The 23,491-nt window shown below is 27.9% G+C and overlaps 1 protein-coding gene and 1 long non-coding RNA gene across 9 annotated transcripts in view; one reads left to right on the forward strand and one right to left on the reverse strand.

Annotated features, from left to right (window-relative positions):
- Positions 1 to 954: 954 nt before the first annotated feature.
- Positions 955 to 23,491, reverse strand: part of LOC123260395 (protein Fe65 homolog) — an 80,136-nt gene continuing 57,599 nt past the window's right edge. For 3 of the 8 annotated variants that reach the window (XM_044721467.1, XM_044721469.1, XM_044721475.1), the window contains 13 exons: positions 22,293 to 22,623; positions 9,626 to 9,763; positions 5,943 to 6,172; positions 5,567 to 5,685; positions 5,372 to 5,484; positions 3,830 to 4,028; positions 3,623 to 3,750; positions 3,524 to 3,529; positions 3,160 to 3,413; positions 2,745 to 2,947; positions 2,493 to 2,669; positions 1,397 to 1,567; positions 955 to 1,243 (listed from right to left, as the gene is read on the reverse strand). In XM_044721467.1, coding sequence (XP_044577402.1) covers positions 1,418 to 1,567; positions 2,493 to 2,669; positions 2,745 to 2,947; positions 3,160 to 3,413; positions 3,524 to 3,529; positions 3,623 to 3,750; positions 3,830 to 4,028; positions 5,372 to 5,484; positions 5,567 to 5,685; positions 5,943 to 6,172; positions 9,626 to 9,763; positions 22,293 to 22,623 — 2,048 coding nt within the window. In that variant the 3' untranslated portion in view covers positions 955 to 1,243; positions 1,397 to 1,417. Of the gene's footprint in view, positions 1,290 to 1,396; positions 1,568 to 2,492; positions 2,670 to 2,744; positions 2,948 to 3,159; positions 3,414 to 3,523; positions 3,530 to 3,622; positions 3,751 to 3,829; positions 4,029 to 5,371; positions 5,485 to 5,566; positions 5,686 to 5,942; positions 6,173 to 9,625; positions 9,764 to 22,292; positions 22,624 to 23,491 lie in introns of all 8 variants that reach the window. The other 5 variants (XM_044721471.1, XM_044721468.1, XM_044721470.1 and 2 more) reach the window with 5 other exon arrangements.
- LOC123260406 lies at positions 16,300 to 22,299 on the forward strand. The gene is made up of 5 exons (XR_006508455.1): positions 16,300 to 16,338; positions 20,172 to 20,340; positions 20,532 to 20,605; positions 20,672 to 20,870; positions 22,173 to 22,299. It is a non-coding gene; the product is annotated as an uncharacterized LOC123260406 (long non-coding RNA).

The following is a 23,491-nucleotide window of genomic DNA, read 5'->3' on the forward strand; positions in this document are numbered from 1 at the left end:
TTAACAATAAAAATAGTGCTTTTCTCAATTATTATACTTTTCCTCTGATTAACAGAAAAAATGAAAATTTTATTAATTTACTTAAAAAAAAATTCGTTCACATACACTGATAGAAGGATTTCTTAGCATTTAAGAAGATTTTTTTATATTTAAGAAATCATTTCTTAAACATAATTTCTTAGTATTTAAAAAATATTTCATAGTATTTAAGAAATATTTCTTAGTATTAAAAAAATATTTCTTAGTATTTAAGAAATATTTCTTAGTATTTAAAAAATATTTCTTAGTATTTATAATATTTTTTAAATACTAAGAAATAATTTCTAAATACTAAGTAATGATGTTTAAGAAATGATTTCTTAAATACAAAAAAATCTTTTTAAATACTAAGAAATCCTTCTATTAGTGTAAGTATTTTATTTATTACGGGTTTCAGATAAATATTGATATGGCTTTTATATGAATCTCATATTTGTGTCAAAATATAAGATTCATTATGATATTCATAATGAACCTGATCATGATATCAGATAATTTTTACACGGGAATATTTTTCACTTTATTAATTTAATTAATTAATATATAAGCAACGATAGCGTCCAATGTTTTCCCTCATTTTCAGATAAATATAAATAGGTATTTAATATATTTATAAATATTTATATTTATATGAAAACAATATCAGTTATATGTATAATCGCAAGACAAACAGTAACACTTGGTAATTGGGCATCGTAATAAATTCGAAGATATAACACAGAAACATCATATATTATTAAAGTAAATTAATATAAGCATTATATTATCTCAAGTTAATGTTATTATATTATCTTTTGACTCATTATCAAACGCTGTATATAAAATAATTCCAGCGTGATGTGATATAATTATTTATAAATTAATAATCACGATAAGCGTGATATTTTATTTACTAGTCTTATTTCCCTCGATTGATTTTTATATTAATATCATTATTTATCATTAATATTATCATTAATTTAGGTGTATTTTCAGAGACGACTATCAGTGTTCAAGGATCACTCTCCCAGCGGGTAAACTGAATGCGTCTTGTGTCCAAGGATGGCGATAGAAGAGACCCGAGAGAGGCGCTCGGTGGTGAACTCCCAAAATTTTTAGATGTCAACGGTGACTTGAGATGCCTGTGTCGAATCACCTCTCGCTCGGCAGGCAGTGGCCACAGTTCCTGGCGAACCGATTGGCTTGGATGATTTGACTATACACTCCATATTATTAATTTTAATGAGTTATACTGACTATTTCTTCACATGCTTTATGAATTTAATGATAAACAAGAGATTTATTATCAAACATTTATGAAGATCATGATTCCTCTTATTTATTGCATAAATATCAACTTTTAAAAATAGATACTTACCTGGAGCGAGAGAGCCTCATCTCAGGATTCACCCTGTTTATTTCTTCTTCCCGTAATGGATCCGACTAATGACTTCAAAGTTGCGCCGATTCCTCGTCCGTTTGGAGTGGTCATGTTATTTGAATTTCTAAAACCCTGGGGATGAGCGTCGAGGCATTTTTGATACCTCAACTTGAAAAAAAAAATTAGTGTAATCTATATTATTAAGAGAACAAGAAAAATTTTATGTTCAGGATAGTTATATAAGAAAATCGGTTTTTTTTTAAGTGAAATTTAGTGTCATTGCAAAGGTCGACTTGAATTTATGCCTTTTTAAGGTTTCATATCATTCCTACCAATAGTCAATTTATGATGATAAGAATTTAGGCTGTATTCGAAAATACTCTATCTCTAAATACATAATTAAGAAATGACCTAGTATCTTGTAAACTATTGACATTTTTAATGATATAAGCTCATCCCGATGTTACACTCATCAAGATCTTTCATTTGAGTACCCACATCAATTTTTCAAATATTTATATATAATATATATATATATATATATATATATATATATATATATATATATATATATATATATATATATATATATATATATATGTATTTATGAAAAATATGTCAAAATGCATGTGGGTACTCAAATGAAAGGTCTCGATGAGTGTTAAGTCAGGGTGAGCTTATATCTTTAAAAATGTCAATAGTTCACAAGATATTTGTTAAAATGTCCTGTACTTTCTTAACTATTGATGTTTTTAAAAATATAAGCTCATCCCGATGTGACACTCATCAAGAGCTTTCTTTTTAGTACCCACATGCATTTTTGATATATTTTTCATATATACATATATGTAATATATATATAAATATATAAAATATATCAAAAATGCATATGGGTACTCAAATGAAAGCTCTTGATGAGTGTAACATCGGGATGAGCTTATATCTTTAAAAACGTCAATAGTTAAGAAAGTACAGTGCAACTAACAAAATTCACTATTTAATATAGCAAAATTTTATTTATTTATAGTTCACATGTCATGGCTAGTAATTATAATTCTTTTACTTTAGAAAAATAAAATAAAGAGATATTTACCTTGCAAGCAGCTTCAATTGTTTTGCAAAGAGCACCACTACTCGGCTCACAATTAAATACATGAGCGATGAAGAGATCCTGAGCTGTATGCATGATAAATGCACATTGCTTCACATTGGTTCCGATTCCCAAAAATGATAAGTAGCGTACTCGACACTCGGTGATCAATTTTTCATCCTGAATTAAAAAAATATTAATAATTATAATTATAATTTATTATTCATAACTTGTCATTATTGTTAGGTGACTTACATTAGGTGTAAGAATAGAAATCATACTAGGAGCCACAGCGACGTTTACATTCCGCCATTGATTAATAGGGGTGTTTGTCACCATGTGGTCGATTGCGTCGTTCAACACGTCCATTCCCGTAGCTGCAGTTACTTGCATTGACCCAAGATATTGTGCTCGTAAAACTTTTTTTGGCTCTTCCATTGGGGTAGGGAATGATTGTGCTGTTTTTTTTTTTTAAAGAAGAAATTAAATATTAATATCATAAATATAATAAAATTATTGATATAAAATAACAAATATAATAAAATTATTAATATAAAATAATTAATATAATAAAATTATTAATATAATTACAATACAATATAATAAATTTACTGATAAATTTCTTAATCTCAACAATGAATTTATTACCAGAAATATATCAGCGACTTACCAACCAGAGGCTGATCATTATTTCTGTGAAAGCGGCGATGTTCTGTGGGTAAATTGGTAGGTCTTGTTGCTAGACTAGTTCTGCCGTTAATGTCCACTGGTTTGGCGAGATTCTGGTGCAACGATCGCTCAATCATTATTTTTTTACAAATATCACGCAATGTGTTTGCAATTGTACGGGCTGGTATGTCACACCTAAACACGTGACACATGAATTTTCTAGTCGATCTGTCTCTTGCTACGTAAGCAAAGTCCCTAAAAATTCAAAGTTTCACAATTTAGCATTTCATTGGGCCATTTAATAATTATGACATTATATTTAATTAATTAATTCATTCGAGTGTTTGGATATTTATCTTAATTACCTCTCACTAAATGATCCGTAAAATGCGATAATTGGAAAACATAATTACCATTAAAAAGTTTGTTATTATTATTACTTATACTTATAAAAAAATAAATACCGTCCGTGATCTCTGCCAACTCCCCACACTCTTAAAGTATGAATTGGTTGGGTGTTAAGTACTGTCAGATTCTCTGGGTCAATTAATTTTAGTGCTCCTTCGTCTAAATCCATGAAAAGATCTTTTCCCTAAAAAAAAAAAAAAAAATTGCTTGTTTACATTAAAGAATAAATTTGTTGTAATTTATGACGTATTAAATTGACTTACGTCGCCCCATCGACCAACAACGTCTAGAAGATCATTTCTTCCGAGTGACAAGTCAACGATACACTTGTTGACAGCTTTGCTACTTCTTTCTGGTGTCAAGTCTTCTTCAGCTATTTCCGTCCAACCAAGAGACCGAACGGCGAATCTTATTGGTTTGTCTCTTCCCTCAGAGTCTGCTCGTGCTGGATAACTTCTTCTCCTATTATATTACATGTAAAATATTATTATCTATATTATTAAAAAAATAAGAAAAATTTTGTTTCTAGGATATTCATATGATAAAATCGGTTTTCTTATTGAAATTTAGTGTCATTGCAAAGGTCAATTTATTATGATAAGTATTTAGGCTGCATGCGAAAATACTCTATCTCTAAATACATAATTAAGAAATGATCTTGTATCTTGTGAAATATTGACATTTTTGAAGATATAAGCTCATCCCAATGTTACACTCATCGAGACCTTTCATTTGAGTACCCACATCAATTTTTCATATATTTTATATATATTTATATATTTCATAAATACCATATATATAAAATATATAGAAATTGCCATGTGGGTACTCAAATGAAAGGTCTCGATGAGTGTAACATCGGGATGAGCTTATATCTTTAAAAATGTTAATAATTAAGAAATGACCTTGTATTTTGTCAATTATTGACTTTTTTGAAGATATAAGTTCATCCCGAAGTTACACTCATCGAGACTTTTCATTTGAGTACCCACATCAATTTTACAGATATTTTATATATTTACATATTTCACAAATACCATATATATAAAATATATAGAAATTGCCATATGGGTACTCAAATGAAAGGTCTCGATGAGTGCAACATCGGAATGAGCTTATATCTTTAAAAATGTCAATAATTAAGAAATGACTGTATTTTGTCAATTATTGACATTTTTGAAGATATAAGCTCACCCCGATATTACACTCATAGAGACCTTTCATTTAAGTACCCACATCAATTTTTCATATATTTTATATATTTATATATATGTATATATGAAAAATATATCAAAAATGCATGTGGGTACTCAAATGAAAGCTCTTGATGAGTGTAACATCGGGATGAGCTTATATCTTTAAAAATGTCAATATTTAGGAAAGTACAGTGCAATATAACAAAATTCATTATTTAATGAAGCAAAATTTTAATTTTTTATAGTTCACAAGTCACGGCAGTCACACAGTGACTGTAAGTTTACTTGTAATTAATAACAAGCAAAAAATATGAAGATATTTGACTTTCTTATTTTATTTTTCATATTATAATAAATTTAATAAAAATATTATGATACTTAAATTAGCAGATAAAAATTCTTGGAATTTTTATAATCAATTAATTATTATAAAAACTATATTTTTAAAAATTCGCACTTTTAATTTTTTTAAATTTCTTCATGTGAAAATTTTTTATTATAATTTAATTACTATAAAAAATTGTTAGATGTCTGTTAAATTTAGTATCATAAAAATCTAAAATTTCTTCAGTAAAGTTTTACTTAAATTAATAAATAATAAAAACGTACTTTAATGCCAATTCTTCTTTTCGTTTGTTTTCTAATTCTTGATCTAACGCAGAACTTGTATTGCTACGTGTCACTGTATTGATTATCATCCCCAGTGAATGAAAATTATTTATCTGTTATACAAATAAATTAACATGAGCATAAACACATAATTAATAATTAAAATGACTATGTTAAAAAAAAAAAAAAACTTACACTGTCATTGTCTTTAACAAGACTTTTACGGTTTTCATTTTTGCAATTAAGTGTTGCCTCTGGTGGCTCTCTCTGTATGGTTCCGCTCTTTATGTGCCAGTAGTAAGGGCCATCTTTGTCTGAAAAACAAACAAACAGATCTAATATCTTCATAAATAATTCAATGTGTGCAATGCTATGTTAAAAAACTCAATAAAAAAGTATTGTCCGGTAGTTTGCATGCAAACGAGATATCTCACGAGAGTTTTGATGAATCTTTCTGATTATTTTTTTATTTCAGATTCATGGAGATAAAATTCAGATGTAGAATCGCTTGTTTTATTTTTTTTAAAACAAAAATATTAATTTAAAATTTTATAAAATAAACATAATTTACCCTCGTGTTTTTCCCAACCAGCCGGCAAATTTTCATCCTTGTCCTCCGAATGCGGACTTTCTGACTCGTCAGGTTTTTCTTTAAAATTATTGTGGAGTTGGTTTGTTATATTTTGATCCTTGGGCTGTCTGCGTTTAACTGGGACAGCATAAAGATCGCTGTTAAGGCCATCTTCTACGTGAGGAACTCCGCCCATTTCTGTTAAGTCGTTATCAACTTTTTCACAGTAACTGAAATGAAAATAAAGATTAATTTATTACTAATATTATTAAGAAAATAAGAAAATTTTTGTTTTCAGAATAGTGATATGATAAAATCGGTTTTTTAGTGAAATTTAGTGTCATTACAAAGATCTTAACTTGAATTCATGCCTTTTCATTTCATTCTCACCGATAGTCAATTTATTATAAGTATTTAGGCTGCATTTGAAAATTCTCTAGATACATAATTAAGAAATTACCTTGTATCTTGTGAAATATTGACATTTTTAAAGATATAAGCTCATCCCGATGTTACACTCATCAAGACCTTTCATTTGAGTACCCACATCAATTTTTCATATATTTTATATATTTATATATTTCACAAATACCATATATATAAAATATATAGAAATTGCCATGTGGGTACTCAAATGAAAGGTCTCGATGAGTATAACATCGGGATGAGCTTATATCTTTAAAAATGTCAATAATTAGGAAATGACCTTGTACCTTGTCAACTATTGACATTTTTTGAAGATATAAGCTCACCCCGTTATTACACTCATCAGGACCTTTCATTTGAGTACCCACATCAATTTTCCATATATTTTATATATTTATATATATTATATATATATTATATATGTATATATGAAAAATATATCAAAAATGCATGTGGGTACTCAAATGAAAGCTCTTGATGAGTGTAACATCGCGATGAGCTTATATCTTAAAAAATATCATAAGTTGACAAAATACAATGTAATTTCTTAATTATTGACATTTTTAAAGATATAAGCTCATCCCGATGTTACACTCATCAAGACCTTTTATTTAAGTACCTACATCAATTTTTCATATATTTTATATATTTATAAATATAACATATATGTATATATGAAAAATATATCTAAAATGCATGTGGGTACTCAAATGAAAGCTCTTGATGAGTATAACATTAGGATGAGCTTATATCTTTAAAAACGTCAATAGTGAAGAAAGTACAGTGCAATTTAACAAAAGTCATTATTTAATAAAGCAAAATTTCAATTTTTCATAGTTTACGGCAGTTACATAGTGACTGCAAAGTTGCAGGTTAATATTTAATAGAATACGTTTCAACAAAATTAAATAATAAAGTGATAATGTTGAAATCCGATCAGAAGATAGTGAAATCGAGATATACTGCACAGTTATCAATGGTAGTAACATTAACAGTTGTCATGTCAGACAACCGGGAATATTAAGATCGTTAAATCTAACGAGTAAATCGATAATCAAACCTGGAGGATTGTGTAACGATTACATAAGTGTTTGATAGTTTAAACAATCTGTATGCGATTGATCACTATCAGGGTTATCGGCGTTTACCGTGCCGATTTAAATGACCAATTGAATCGAATTGGTGGTCCGTAGAGTAAGAGCTGTTCGGATATATCGGCCAGTAAGCGGGTAGGATACAAGTGAGCTTTTTCTGTTTTTCTAACTAACGAGTATTGTAGGTATTATACATGTACGTTACGAATTACGAATAGGTATTCAAGAGGACAAGTATTGATAGCGGAGAAAAGAGAGAATGGTCGAGCTACAAAAGTAGTACAACAGGTGAGTTGAGTGTTAAGTCCATACATGGATCATCAATGTCTATTCTGTTGTAAATCCCGGGTTAGACATTGTTTTATACAGATCTTGATTGTTGTTTAGATAATAAAAATTTTTATTGTAATTTTTTTATAAATAATTTCGGTTTGGTTGGACAAAAATAGAGGACAAATATTTTTTTTTTCTAAGGGGTCATATCATTCTATGGGGTTGTTATTTCCATCTGAAAGACCTTTTATATTCTATAAAAGCGTATTAACCTTTAGGTGAATCGGTTATTCTAACCCTAAAGGGGGTTTATTTTCTCGATTCTTTAAAACCTTAATAAAAGTATGAAAGCTTCAGAATTTTTGTTTTTAAATACAAATTGTAGATTTTTAAAATAAATTGAAGACTGAATTGTGAAGTTTTTTTAAATATATCGAATTATTTCTTCTTTTTAAATAATATTAATTGTGATTAAGGAGGCATCGTGAAAAATCACATTTCTTACTACAATACAATATTTTTCAATTTTTTAATACTCGTACTTTTAAGTGTCCTCTATACGAATAAAATTTTTTTTCAACAGTCCTTGCGGTGCTAATTTTTGAAATATTAGCAATTAAAAATCGTACATCTAACATGTCTTCCCTATCCTGACCGTAGTTAGAATGAAAATTTTATTGAATAACAACCATACTTTTCTTAGGATTTTTTTGAAAAACTGAGAATATTTAATTGAAGTTTTAATAAGTATCTTTTCTCAAAAATAACATAGAGCGATATTCATTTTTTTATAAAAAATTTTTGAAGTTAGCGACTTTCGATATTTTACGTGAGCAGAAGTAAGTGAGCAATAGTCTGTAAAGAGAGGCAGTTCTAGTGCGTAAGAAAGAAACTAATAGCCATAACTTATTGGTGTCTTTATTTGCCGTGATACCTCCTTAAATTTCAATTCTCAGATAATAAATTAATATATCTAGAAGATATATAAACACTGAAAAATATTAATTGATATTTGCTTCGAAAAGCTGGAAGATAAATTTAATATTAATGCAAAATATTAATTACATAAAATAAATTGAGTAATTTAAAAAGCACATTAATTAATGCATAATTTTTGCGGATAAAAAATTTTATCTTTGCAGATTGTATAAAATATTTACTAATGATTAGCTTTCGTAAAAGAAGAAATAAAAGTGATTTTTTTATACATTTACTTAATTAGGGTGTCAGATTCAATAGATCGTTATCTAGCGCAAGGTTGCAAAATTTAATTGTTAATATATTATTTCCTCACAGTAATATATTATGAATAAAACAATATAAACATGAATTACTATTCGATTTTACACTGTCGACATTTATTCATCCCTTGCCATTAATATTGCAATTATTCATACATAATCAAACTCACATTTACAAATTCGATTGTATATATTACTAACATCTACTTTTATTTAAAAATAATAATGATCAATTGAATCTGATACTTTGAACTTATAATTTTCAAACATATTAATCAATAATAATAAATTATTAATATCTTCACCTTTAATCAAGGATAAAAACAAATAAAAATAATCAATATTAATCAACAATAATCAGCTTAAAAATTTAACTACATAAAAATATAATAATTACTTTAATTAAAAAATAACCAATTATTTACATGATACTACAGCGACCAATACATCGATACATTGCAAATAAATAAATAAATAAATATTTACAATAATAAGCATTACATTGAAAAAAAAAAATAATTTGAATTAAGATGATAAATTTCTTCAAAATTATTTTCTTAATTCAAATTAATTTTTTTTCTATGTGTAATTAAATAAATATAAAATTGGGACTTTACTGTCAGTACGATTTTTATTAATAAGTACGTACTTTCTGACGAGGTCAGAATCATCGGCATCGAGGGTCGCGGGTGGATTTGACAGGGCCTTAGATGATGATCGAGGATTCCCGTTGAGGTTATCATCAACCAGCGTCGACTCAGCTACCTCCGCACCCTCGCTGCCATACCTGAATCACGTTTATATATAATTTGTGTTATATATTTGTATAACTTTCAATAGTTCTAATAGTTCTTTTTTATTTAGAAGAAAAAAAAAATAAAAATAAAAATAGTTCAAGTTGAGCAGAACCCGAGTGAATTAAAATTAAAAAGTGTTTGCATATGCCGTCTTCTTGGCACTTGAATCTTTTAGATATGTAAGAGCGTTCAGACAGGATAAAGTGCTTACAGATAAATGTACCAGTTTAATTAACGGTGGTAGAACCGAGCCAACACCAGTTATAGCTTACAGTACGCGCAACTTAGTACACACTCGCTAACCAATGCTCTGAGGATTAACAGCACTCGCTTTTTCCTCCAATGCCGACAACAAATTTAACTTTTTTTTGTGATTTATTATTATAATTATATTTGTGTGAAAAAAATTACATTCAGAAAAGAAGAATATACTGTTCAAAATTAATTTATTAGATCATTTTAATTATTTGATAAATTTTTTTGGATATTAATTTTAAATTTATCATTTTTATAAATTTTTGTGAATTATAATAATAATAATAATAATAATAATAATAATAATTATTATTGTCATCTATATTATTAAGAGAATAAGAAAAATTTTGTATTTAGGATATTTATATGATAAAATCGCTTTTTTAAAATTAAATTTAGTGTCATTGCAAAGATCTTGATTTGAATTTGTACCTTTTCAAGGGTTTATATCATTCTCACGGATAATCAATTTATTATGATGTATTTAGACTGCATTCGAAAACCCTCTAGACACATAATTAAGAAATGACCTTGTATCTTGTACATTATTGACATTTTTAATGATATAAGCTCATCCCGTCATTACACTCATTGAGACCTTTTATTTGAGTACCCACATCAATTTTTCATATATTTATATGTATTATATATATGTATATAGAGCGGCATGATGGCCGAGCGGGTTAAGTCATTATTCCGTTAGTTCGCTCGCACATCATGCCGTGAGGCGAGGGTTCGAGCCCCGACAGTTGTTCGAATAGTTCCAACACCAACCGTCGGGGGTCGCTCCGGTAGCCGAACTGTACTGGCATGGGTTTTTTCTGTGGTTTCCCCATCGCCACTATTCCAACAACCGATAGAAAGGGGTGAGGAATAGGGTAAATACAGTACAGAAAGCACAAGTCGGTCCACAGCCGCGTGATAATAATAAAGAGTTAAGTATACAAATGTGCGAAAAATAAGGTTGATTATGTAGTGAAAATACAGGAGTGAAAAGAGGATGTGCTGGGGTCCAAAAAAGCGTTGAATAAACAAGGACAGTATAAAAACACAGGACGGTGGCGCACTCGCGGAATGCGACAGCTACCATCTACCCAGCCTTGTAAAAACCAAGAACGGTACAAGTAAAAATCGAAATAAATATATGTGTATATATGAAAAATATATCTTTAAAATATATTATTATTATTATTATTATGCTTTACTTGTACTCCTCTCGGTTTTTACAAGGCTGATTCCTCTTTTTCTTCTAGCTCTACGCTTTTTCTATTTCTCATATTGGACCTCAGCAAGTCCCACCCGACACTTCATTTTTATTTTAATTTTTTGCGGCTGTGGACCAATTTGTGCTTTCTGTGCCGTATTCACCCTGAACCTCACCTCTCAGGCTGTTGGAACAGAACCATGGGGAAACCACAGAGAAAACCCATGATAGTACAGTCGGAGCTGGGCTAAGTCTACAGTGATTGATAAGAAACTCTTCTTTATCGACCACTGGAGCATTAGGCCCCTCTCCTAGTGTGCAGAGATCCCTCGCGCTTACCAACGCCGACTAGAGTGGTCACCCATTCAAGTTGTTGCTTAAATGGGTAATCACCCAAGTCAGACGTGTGCCGCCCGGCTATCTCTGCCACTTTCAGAGGCTGGCAACGTAACGCACATATTTTTATTTATAATCACTGAAAAATAGTGGTGCGAGTCGGGATCGAACCCGGGTCCCACTCTTTCGAAAAGAGGGCACCGAGCCGACTAGGCTATTGCCAGCCTTATCTTTAAAATATATAAAAAATATATCTTTAAAATATATATCATATATATGTATATATGAAAAATATATCAAAAATGCATGTGGGTACTCAAATGAAAGCTCTTGCCAAGTGTAACATCGGGGTGAGCTTATATTTTAAAAAACGTCAATATTTAAGAAAGTACAGTGCAATTTAACATAATTAAGAAATCACCTTGAATCTTGTGAACTATTGATATTTTTAAAGATATAAGCTCATCTTGATATTACACTCATCAAGACTTTTCATTTGAGTACCCACATCAATATTTCATATATTTATATATATTATTATTATAATATTATATATATATGTCTATATAAAAAATATATCAAAAATGCATGTGGGTATTTAAATGAAAGCTCTTGATAAGTATAACATCGGGATGAGGTAATATCTTTAAAAACTTCAATATTTAAAAAAATACAATGCAATTTGACAAAAGTCATTATTTAATAAAACAAAATTTGTTTATTTATAGTTCACAAGTCACGGCAGTCACATAGTGACTGCAAGGTTGCTATTTATTACTATTATAAATATGAATATACAAAAAAATTACATTAGAAAAGAAGAATATAATGTTAAAAATAAATTTATGTTTATAATTTTAATTATTTAATACAAATTTTAAATTTATTATTTGTATAAATTTATATAATGCAAAATTTTTTATTGGCATAATATAATTTTGTTTACCTTCCTGAAAGGTATGCTAAGTATCAAACGAACAATAAAATATGAAACATGTACTCGAAACCTTCAACAGTTACCGTCGTTTGTCAATTCATCCTTGAACTTTATATACACGATAATGTTATTCATAAAAATATAACATATTCATTGGATTATTATTATTTATTATAATCCAAGATATTAAATATTATTCCTTTTATCAAGTTATTGAATTTTTCAAATCTCTTGAAAAATATTTATCCTACTATTCTATATTATATAATGTACAGTACTTTAATATTCTTGTCTCGATAGTTGCTTAAAATGTTTTTGAATACGAGGTCAGCGCAGGGACTAAATTACCCCTCGATCAGCTGTAATTGTAACACGTGTCGGTGTTTTACTTAAAACTTTCAATATGATATTGTAAAATTTTTTAATTAAGCCGTGAAACTATTTAAAAAACATTTCTTCTCTCTGAAAAATTTTTCCGCATTCTATATAAAATACCGGCGGTCATTTCAAGTGTAATGGTACAGTTTTATAATTTATAATTTGAATAGAAAAAATTGCTTTGCATTCAAAAACAGCCGCACAATTCAGAATAATAAACTTAAATATTCTTTTGAATTAAATAAATTTTTTCGTTTTAAAAGCGAGCTTTTATTCTTCCTTAAATTTTTTCATTATAATTAGAAATATAATTACTGTCGAAGAAAAGTTTAATTAATTTTTTTTTAATCCAATTTATTAAGCAGCAAAATTTTAAAAACTGAATTTTTTTCATTTTAAATAAACAATTTTATTTTTATAAATATTCTCAATTTTTATCAATTCATCAAAATTTATTATACATCACAAATTAATATAAAATCCAGCTAGTGCGCGAAAAATTTTTAGACATTCTACCGCAAGTTCCCGAGTTCAATTCCCAGCTTGAGCATTTTAATATTTCCCTCGATACAATTTTTATTTTACATAATAAAAATATTATTTCTTCTCACTTTTATTGAAATAAATAAATTAATCTTAAATTTCCATAATATACACTAAAATATTTATTATTATTTTGATTATTTCATCTATACTTTATATGTATAAAATAGCAAGCCGTCGAAAGCGTGGGCGTCGGTAATGGTCTTGGTTGTATTGGCGTAGTCGGGACGACGCTCGTTCGATCAATACACGCGGCACCGGCGCAACCCCACTTTTATAATAGTAAACCCCTCTATGTATTTCGGAGTTGCCCTGCGGCCCCAGTGGTCCCCACGGCAACAGTCTTACTCTTCTCGGTATACTAGTTCGCTCTTATTATAATATTATACATACATATAATACATATGTACGTTCTGTAGATCTCTTCGCCCTAACTTACTCACAAGCTCTTACATTCCTCCTTCTACTTCTGCTTCTATCTTGTACTTTGCCAAGGATGAAACTTGGATGATAGTGACAGAGCGATAAACAAGGAAACAGAGAGACTACTCCTGACTTTACAGACTACTCGTCTTTCACAACGCGCTTACAGCCAAAGGGTAATTAAGTTTATGCTGATTTGCCACCCTTCGATCCAACCAACTCCCGACACTCGTCAGAGTCGCCTCCGATGGATGGATATATGTCTTCGGGGACTTTATTTATAATTGTACTGTTCACTAACTGTATAACAAAAGTACTTGTTATTTTCTAAGAAATTTACTAATGTTATTTATTAAACCTTGTAATTTATTGATTAATAATTGAAATTATGTTAAAACTTTATAAAAATTATTAATAATTTTTTTATACATTTCTTCTTTACAAAAAATTTTTTTTGTTACTTTCAATAGTTAAATTTTTATTTGTAATTGTATAAAAACTTAATTGTTTAAAAATATAAAATATCAAAAATTTTTGGGTAAATAATTTTTTTATACATTTCTTCTTTACAAAACTTTTTTTTTATCTTCAGTAATTTAATTTTTGTACTTGTATAAAAATTTTTATTTAAAATAAAAGTTACTTAATTATATAAACTTGCAAGAGTTCTTTTTATCTTTGTCTAATTAGTTATATTAATTCAAAGTTAAAACTTCTTAAGATTGTAATAAAAAGATTATTTCAACAAGATATCTCTTATTTCTTCTGATTTATGATAATGTATCAAGAAATTTCTATTGAATAAAAAAAATGCGAATAAGAAAGAAGAAATAACGGCAAAAGGTTGAAAGTTATGTCGATTGGAAAATATTATATTATTTATATAATAAATGCGAGAGACGTAAGAAGAATAAAATTTTATGAGAAATATTTATACAAAAAATCGAAAGAAGAAATGCAAATATAGTTAATACTAAAATACATCTAATAAATTATTGTAAACAATTTTTCAATATAATTTAACATTTCTTCACGATAATTTATTTAAAGAGAATAAAAAAAGTGTAAGATGTCAGTAAACTTTCCGCATTTAGGTAATGAGTCACCCGACAAGAGAAGAAATGGGGAGTTTCTTTTGACGAATGGTGACACAAAAAATGTTTGTTAACTCATTGTATATTTATTACTGGATAAAACAGTTTTAAAGTGTCACGGTGATACTTTTTTATTAATATTGTTTCTTGATATCCTGCGGTGTCATTTTTAATTTTTATTTCTTCATTAATAAAAATTTTTTTTAATCAATAATTGATTACTAATTGCAACCATTGAATAATAATAAAAATAATTAAAACAATTGATAGCTAATTAATAAAAAGAAGAAATAAAAAGAAACTGATTATTCAATTTCAAGTGTTACATTTCTTCCTTAACCCGATGACTTGTAAGCGGAACCTATTTATTGATCATAAATATATAAATATATATGTATATGTATATATATATATATATATATATATATATATATATATATATATATATATATATATATGCTGCATATATATATGCTATATATATATATATATATATATATATATATATATAATTTAAGGATGACATTTTATTATTATAAATATAAATAAAACTCACAGTCAGCTACCGGCACTTGAATTATTAGCAACTATCGAAATCCGCGGCATTAATTCAACTTGCACTAAACTTTGATTGTTGTTCATTATATTAATACCCTTATATTTTTTTACCAATATACAATGATTAAAAAAAATATATGTCAATCTATCACGGAAAAATTTCCATTAATTTTTTATCTATATATGTATACAGCTAATTACATATAAATATCGGTAACAACGACTGCTCGACAGCCGGAGAAAGACTAAAGTATTTGACGGAGAATATCGAGCTTTCGGTACAACTCGGCTTTGTTCGGGTGGATTCGTTACACCTGATGACGTCATCATGCCGCACCATATCACATATTTCAACTACTGGAAATCCTCCAGTGTCTGTACTTGTATAAGTACATAAATAGTCACATCATCTTCATGTACACACTCAACTAAAATGTTTGTAATCGTTACTTTATTGCTGATATTAATTTTATAAATGAAGAAAACAAATTATGATTGCAAAAGAGCATCAAGAGTACTTGAGCGATAATTGACGCCGCTTGACATTATTTTCATGCTACAAGCAGGTGAAGCAAATATGACGCTAAAATTAATAAACACTTGATCACTTTTTAATTTAAAAAGAAATTTAGTGTTTAAATTAGTTTTATTTTAAAAATAATCAGGTGATAAATCAATTAGCATAAGTATAGGTTAGATTTTTTTATTATAAAAACATTCGATGCAAATATTTATCGGTTATAAATTGACATTTTTTTTTTAGGTTAAAATCAAATATAATAATGAAGACTATAAAAGAAGAAACAATTAATAAAAAAAGGTGATTATTAAATGAAGGTAATATTTAGATCTTAGTCAATGAATAACAATAAATGATTATGAAAATTAAATTAGCTGACATTTGAAAATTTTGATAATTTATTTTATTGAAAAATAATTTTTAAAAAATTAAAACAAATATTTTCACATGAAGAAAATTTTAAAAATTATCCGTGGAATTTTTTAATAATAATTTTTTAGTTCTAATTTTTAATTAATAAAAATAATCAAAAATTTTTGAGCGTCGGCTAACTTAAATTTCATTAAATGATTAGGTTATTTAAGATCCGTGATTTATTTAATGTCTAAATTATATCAAAATCCGCAACGCTTCGTTCTCTGATAGGATTTAGTTTTATTTAATAAGATTTAATAACAGATACTAAATGATTTAATAACAAATCTTTCATTACCAAATATTTAGTAATAGGTACTAAATCATTTATTAAAGCCCATTTAGTTCCACCAAATAAATATTTAGTAGTATTTAATAAATTATTTATTGGTACCCAATAAATCGTTTATTGGTATCAAAGAAATTAATTTTTTAATTAATTTTAACGTGTAACCTAACTTTTTAATTTAAAATAAATAAAAATAATTAAAATAAATAATTTTAAGTAAAAATATAAGGTATTATAAAGAAGAGAATCTCATCAAATTATATATTTTTGTTTGAGACATTTATAAAATTTAAAATTAAACAAGTTTTTAACATATCAATAATAGGCAAATTGAAAAATGTAAACTAAACTCCACTGAGAAAAGACATAAACAGAAGACATTTATTGGGAGTATGTGTGTTTTTAAAGGTTTGATAAATCTTCTAAAATCGAGCTGAATAAAATAATCTGAGTTATTTAATAGGTTATGTATCACATAAACATTGGAATTAAAGCATAGCCATCTACCGACAATACTTGCCAAAGAAATATTTAGTACCTGTTACTAAATATTATTTAGTGGAAATGAATATTTATTTCCATGTAATAAGGCTTTGTTCATATAAAGAAATCAATTATTAAACTGTAACAAATAATATTGATGGGTACAAAATATTTGTTTCTCCCAAATATATGAATAAAAATTTTGTTACTAAATAAGTTTAGTACTCCGGACTAAATCCTTCTATCAGTTTTGATAATCTCAACTTCATCAGAAGTTTTTGAGTGAATTTATACACAGAAAAAAAAATTAATTTGATTCAAGAGAAAAATTCTTAAACCAAGAAAATAATTTTGAAGAGTTTCGTTGTCTTGAATAAAAATAAAAATTTCTTGAATCAAGTAAAATTTATTTAGACCAAGAAGAATTTCTTAATTTAAGAATTTTTCTATTCAAGTCAAGAAAAGAAAGTTCTTCAAAATTATTTACTTGATTCAAGTAAATTTTTTTTTCTGTGTATAGACATCAAAATCCAAATCAAACTGCGCTCTATTACAGTCGCATGGAATACACTGATCAGTAAATTAAATTTTATCCACTTGTTCAAAAAGTTAAGGCTTAATTAATAATTGTCGTTTGAAAATATGACAAGTATTTTCAACAATAATAGATTAATATTATTACTCAATATATACACTATTTTCGACCGTGTGTCTAACCTTAGATTTTGTCCAAAACATATTGGTTGTAATTATTAAACTTGGTTGAGAATAATTGATAAAATGGTTCTTATGAATACCTAAATTTAAATTTTATATATTAATTTTAGATATTGGTATTTGCTATAAGATTGTTGAGGGTGATAAATTTGCAGCAAAAAAAAATATATTTTTGTGAAATATATTCCAATATTGATCTGAATAAGGAACCGAATAATTTAAGAATTTTTTGTATAACAATATATATGCTTATCACGTATATAGCGAATGATACTGGGACTTTCAGTATTGGAACAGCCATAATCTAGGTGGTTATTCAGGAAAAAGAAACTCTGGATATTTGTATTCCAAACAAACAAAGGAAGGTTATATAGGTAAAAAAATACACGGACAGGAAAAAAAAATCTGGTGTATTACGGGCAGCGCAAAAATTTTCACTGCTTTCTGGTATTCTGAATAGCTTCGGAGTGTTTGAAAATAAACGGTTGACATTGAATGAAAATTTGATTTTAAAATTCAAAGTATTGAAGATAACTCGCGTACTCTTAAAAATTTTCAATTTTCTCTGAGGGTGACTTGGAAAATAAAAAGTTGAACTGACATTTGTATTCCTGGAAGAAATTTGGCCGATAGATGTTGGTACAGTGGTACCGGCGGCAATAGCACACATGTGGCCTCATTGTTTGTTAACACGTAGGTTTTCTTTTCTGGTGTATAAGTATGTATGTACAGAGGAGCCGGAGGAATGAGTACATAGACTTGAGCAAAATTCAAGCACTTTGACGACGGTAATACACACGAGAAAGGCTACATGTATTCCCCAGTGCGCATAAATGTTAGACCCTCGTTGTTTTCAATGCTCTGTGGATTACGTCTTTGGCAAGATTTTCGTCGGGGGCTGAAATAAAATAGATCCCAGAAATTGCCTCTTCACGTGTTATGACTGGAAAAATAATTTTTTCGATAAAAATATTTGATAAACTTCGTTTATTTTATTTAGTTGGTTCCATTAATGCAAATGAATTAATTAATATAATTCAATTATTGACTCTAAACTAATATAAAAATATCTGGTTGACTAAAAAGTTTTATAGGTCGACAGTTTTTACGCAAAAATAATTATCTGTAAAAGAGCGATATCATAAACTTTCACACCAGCAATAACGAAACCCAGTAAATAAATGCATATATCACCTAGGTCATTTACTCCCAGTAATGGGATGTTGCAAATCCCAGCGCGCAATAATATACGTGAATTATTTTCGAGCTCTATGGGCGTAAGTTTGTTGCCAGTAAAAATTTCAACGCAATAATGAAACTAATACCCAAGAAAAAAAAAATAAGAACTATCAATCCGTTATTTTGGCAAAATAAATCCCGGAAAAAATTTTAAAGTTATGAAAAATTCATATTATTTCATAAACTTTTTTTTTTTAATTTTTTTTATTTTAATTTATTTGAAGTCGCATCAACTCCATAAGGTTATTAGCGACTACTATTTTACAAATACATATGTTAATTTCCAAGAATTTTTTTAAATTTTATTTACAAGAATAACATAAGTTGATTATCATTATTGAAACATGGGTAAAATCTCTATTTTATTATCTTTAATTAGTTTTATGATTTTGGGAATACTGTCGGTTCATTAAAATTATTATAAAATAAAAATTATAATATTAATAATAATATTTTTTTTTGTAACAAAAAATGGAGCGATCATTCTAGGGGTGCTTGTTTTTCAGGAAAATTGTGGGTGTAATACAATTATTATTATTTTTATTTTATAAAAATTTTAATGAAATAATATGAATTTTTCATAACTTTAAAATTTTTTCCGAGTCTATTTTTTCCGATTATCTGGCAAAATTAACTAATAGTGGTGATGATACTGAATTTAAAAGACATCTAAATATTTTTTAGTTTCATGACAATTAAATTATAATGATAAAAATTTTGCAAAGAAATTCCAGAAGTAGAAATTTAAGGAAATTATGAGTGCGTGTTTTTTAAAATATTTTTTTTATATTAATTGATTTGTTGTAAAAAATTAAAAAATTATTAGATGTCTGCTAATTTCAGTATCATATGATAATGATTTTTTTTTCTCGAAAAAATTTAATGAAAGCTTAATTAATTTTATAATCAATAAACCGAATTAGTGGTTCAAGATAAAATCTTTGTTGATCTAATCTTTAATCTTAATGAACTTTTCTCGCAATTGCAACGTGTATTTGTGTCTTATAGCGCCGCCCAGTTTAACGACCGAGACAGATGACCGAGCTAGTGTTCAAGAAAGCAAGGAACGAGAAATTAAGTAAAGCTTACATCTATGACATGAAGTTTTTCTCTCGTAAACGACGTGTCCCAAGGAAATGAAATTGCCCTTTGACGATTAGACGTAGCAGTTACTTCTGTGCGTATGTGTACGAGGATTATATATTATGTCTCGGAAGTATTAAACTTTTATAGTTTTACTCGACCATAAATTTTATTGGTTATACAGTTAAAGTTATTTACAGCTTGTTTTTCGCCAATTTCGTTTTGTATCTTCTATGAATTAAGATGTTTGTCCCTACATGGATCTAATATGTAATATCTTTCCAGAAAAAAATCCGATATATGAAGCAAGAAATTCCAATCTCAATATTATACTCAATACCAGATCGTAAAATTGGCAGGTAAGTTCAAATCAACTAGAACTCTTCTGACATTTGATTCATAAACTTTTTCTTCTTTATTTTAAGGTTTTAGTTGTTTTCTCTGGCAGATACGGCTATCAGACGATAAACCGACAAGCATTTCCTTAATTGGATTTTTATGCTCGGATTCTTGCCATCCGTCACTCGACGACAATGTGCTATCGCCAGTCGGAATAGAATGTCTACGTGCCTTCATGATATCCTCTGTAATTTATACCTCGGAAGCGTGCTTGCAGTGACACTGGTAAGGATACCTAAAGAACTTCACGAATTATTCTAATCGACTACAGATAATAATAAAAGCCCTTTTAAATTCGAGTTTATCTAACATTTTATAGATAGTACAACAATACTTTATCCATTTAGCGGAAAATTAGTTGATAATCTTGTTTGTAACAAGAAAAAAATTTTTTTAAAAAAAGTGCACGGCTCATAATGCTCATCTAATTATGAAATATTAAAAAAAAAAAAATAAAATAAAAAATAAAACATAAGTCGTTCAAAATTAGTTGCCGGAAAAACAGCTGTACTAGGAAGGTAATGGCGCAGGCGCTCCTGGTGGAATAAATGTACATAATATGTATAAACATTTCACCATCCATGTAAATTTTACATGGATATATATATAGATATACAGTCTTCTGGCTTTTTTATTTTGTTAATTGTACATTAATGACACTGAATTAGCTAACCATTTGCATTCGGTGATCTACAATTCTCCTAAAGAATTAAAAAAAAAAAAATTTACTTAATTGATGCATTTTTTCGCAAGTTATAGTGTTTTCAGAGTTTCATACATGACGGACAGGAAAATTTTTTGACCTATTTTGATGTTTTTTTCCATTTCTAGTGCACTAAATCAATTTTTGAAAAGTGTCAAATTAATCTCCATTAAATTATCTTGACAATAGTATGCAAAATATCTTGATTCCGTGAACTAACAAGACTATAATAATGAAAATAGTTGCCGAAATGAGACGAAAAAAATTTTTCGATCGTAAAGCACTTTGATGCTTCGCATCATGAGTCGTGTAATACACAGTAAAAAATTTTTCATCGTTGTGTAAAGTGTAAAAATTTTTGTGTAGAATATTACACTCTAGTGTGTAGAATTTCACATTCTCATGTGTTAATTTAACACACTAGAATGTTGAATTAACATTAATTTTTGTAAAAATAGTCAGTAACACAAATATTTGTGTTAAATTTGACGGAAATTTTTTACTGTGTATATTTTTACATTGAAAAAAAAATTAACTTGATTTGAGAGAAAAATTCTTGAACCAAGAAAATAATTTTGAAGAGGATAATTTTTTTGAATCAAGACAAAAATTCTTGAATCAAGTAAAATTTCTTTAAATTAAGAAAAATTAATTAGTTCAAAAATTTTTCTACTCAAATCAAGAAGATTGTTCTTTAAAATTACATACTTGATTCAAGAACATTTTTTTTTCTGTGTAGAAGTAGATTTTTTAAATTAAAACCCACGAAGGTCAGGTGATGCTGATTTTAGTATAATAAAAAAAAAATGTTTATCTTTTTTTAGATTTAATGATGTTTGTTCCGACAATGAAGGCCCCAGTTGTTTGTGAATGTGAACAAGGTAATTTAATGACAATGAAAACGTGTTTCTTCACCCTTAAATATGAGTTTAATTAAAACTTACCCAAGATTGTGGTTGGCGGTATTGTCTGGTGTTTCAGCGGTGACTGAATTTTGAGTTAAAGGACCTTGGGTTACGTCGACGCCCATGCTTTCAAGATCAAGTGTGGCGTAAGTTCTTCGTGCGTGTCTCGTACCACCGCCACCACCGTCTCCACCTCCGCCACCGTTTACGATCCCCGTGACCATTTCTTCTCTTCTGGCTCCACTGACCACTAAATCTTGATAGAATTCGTCGAAGAGTGAATTTTCCGTACCATTACTGTTCAATGCGTCATCGAAGCGAGCTGATTCAAGATGGTAGTTTGGATTTTCGAATGACAAAAGCCCGTTTTCTGTAAGTACAAAAAATATACTAATTAGTAAATATATAAATAGGCTTGATAACGACAATGAGTAATGAGCAATAAGCAGCAAGCTGGATAATTAGGGCAGCTAATTAAATTCTGATATTTTATTCGAAAATGTCGTTATTATAATATCAGTAGAATATAATTATGGAATAAAATAATTGGTAGGGAATTGATGTTGCATAAGTAAGGTTCCAATCTATTGATTATCTAGCTAAGCACGTAAATTTTTTATTTTGTTCAGTTATCCATATCGATTTCTTTACTAGCGTACTATAGTAACCCGGGTGGATGAGCTTTTAAAACTATTTCAAAATGGCGTTTAGAGTAATGGCCGAAGGAGGCCAAAGACGCTGTCAAATTAGATTTTATACACTGACATACACTTTTATCGTTTAAAATTATTAACTTGCTCTGCATATATTTATACTTGTTCTTTCCTCTTTTTATAACTCAATAGCTGTCTCATAAAATTATATTATTTCTGAAAAAAATTTATTCTTCCTTACAAGCACACTTGAAGAATTTTTTTTATTTTAATATTTTATATCCTTTGAACTATAGTGGATAAAAATCTTCATTTTAATTTTTAATTTTTTGAAGGAAATTTTTTTTTTGAAAATTTTGACATATTTTTTTTTGAGAAATACATAAAAAAATAAAAAATTAAACAAAAAAGTTGATTATCACAATTTTAACAAATTTTCAAAAAAATTTATAAATTTTATAGAAAATTGTGATATTCAACTTTTTTTTTTTAATTGTTCCTTTTTTTATGTACTTTTAAAAAAAAAAAAAATATATTAAAAACATAAAAAAAAGATAAAATAGAAATTTTATCCAAAAACATGAG

This window comes from Cotesia glomerata, linkage group LG3 (assembly GCF_020080835.1).
Source record: "Cotesia glomerata isolate CgM1 linkage group LG3, MPM_Cglom_v2.3, whole genome shotgun sequence".
Taxonomy (NCBI): Eukaryota; Metazoa; Arthropoda; class Insecta; order Hymenoptera; family Braconidae; genus Cotesia; species Cotesia glomerata.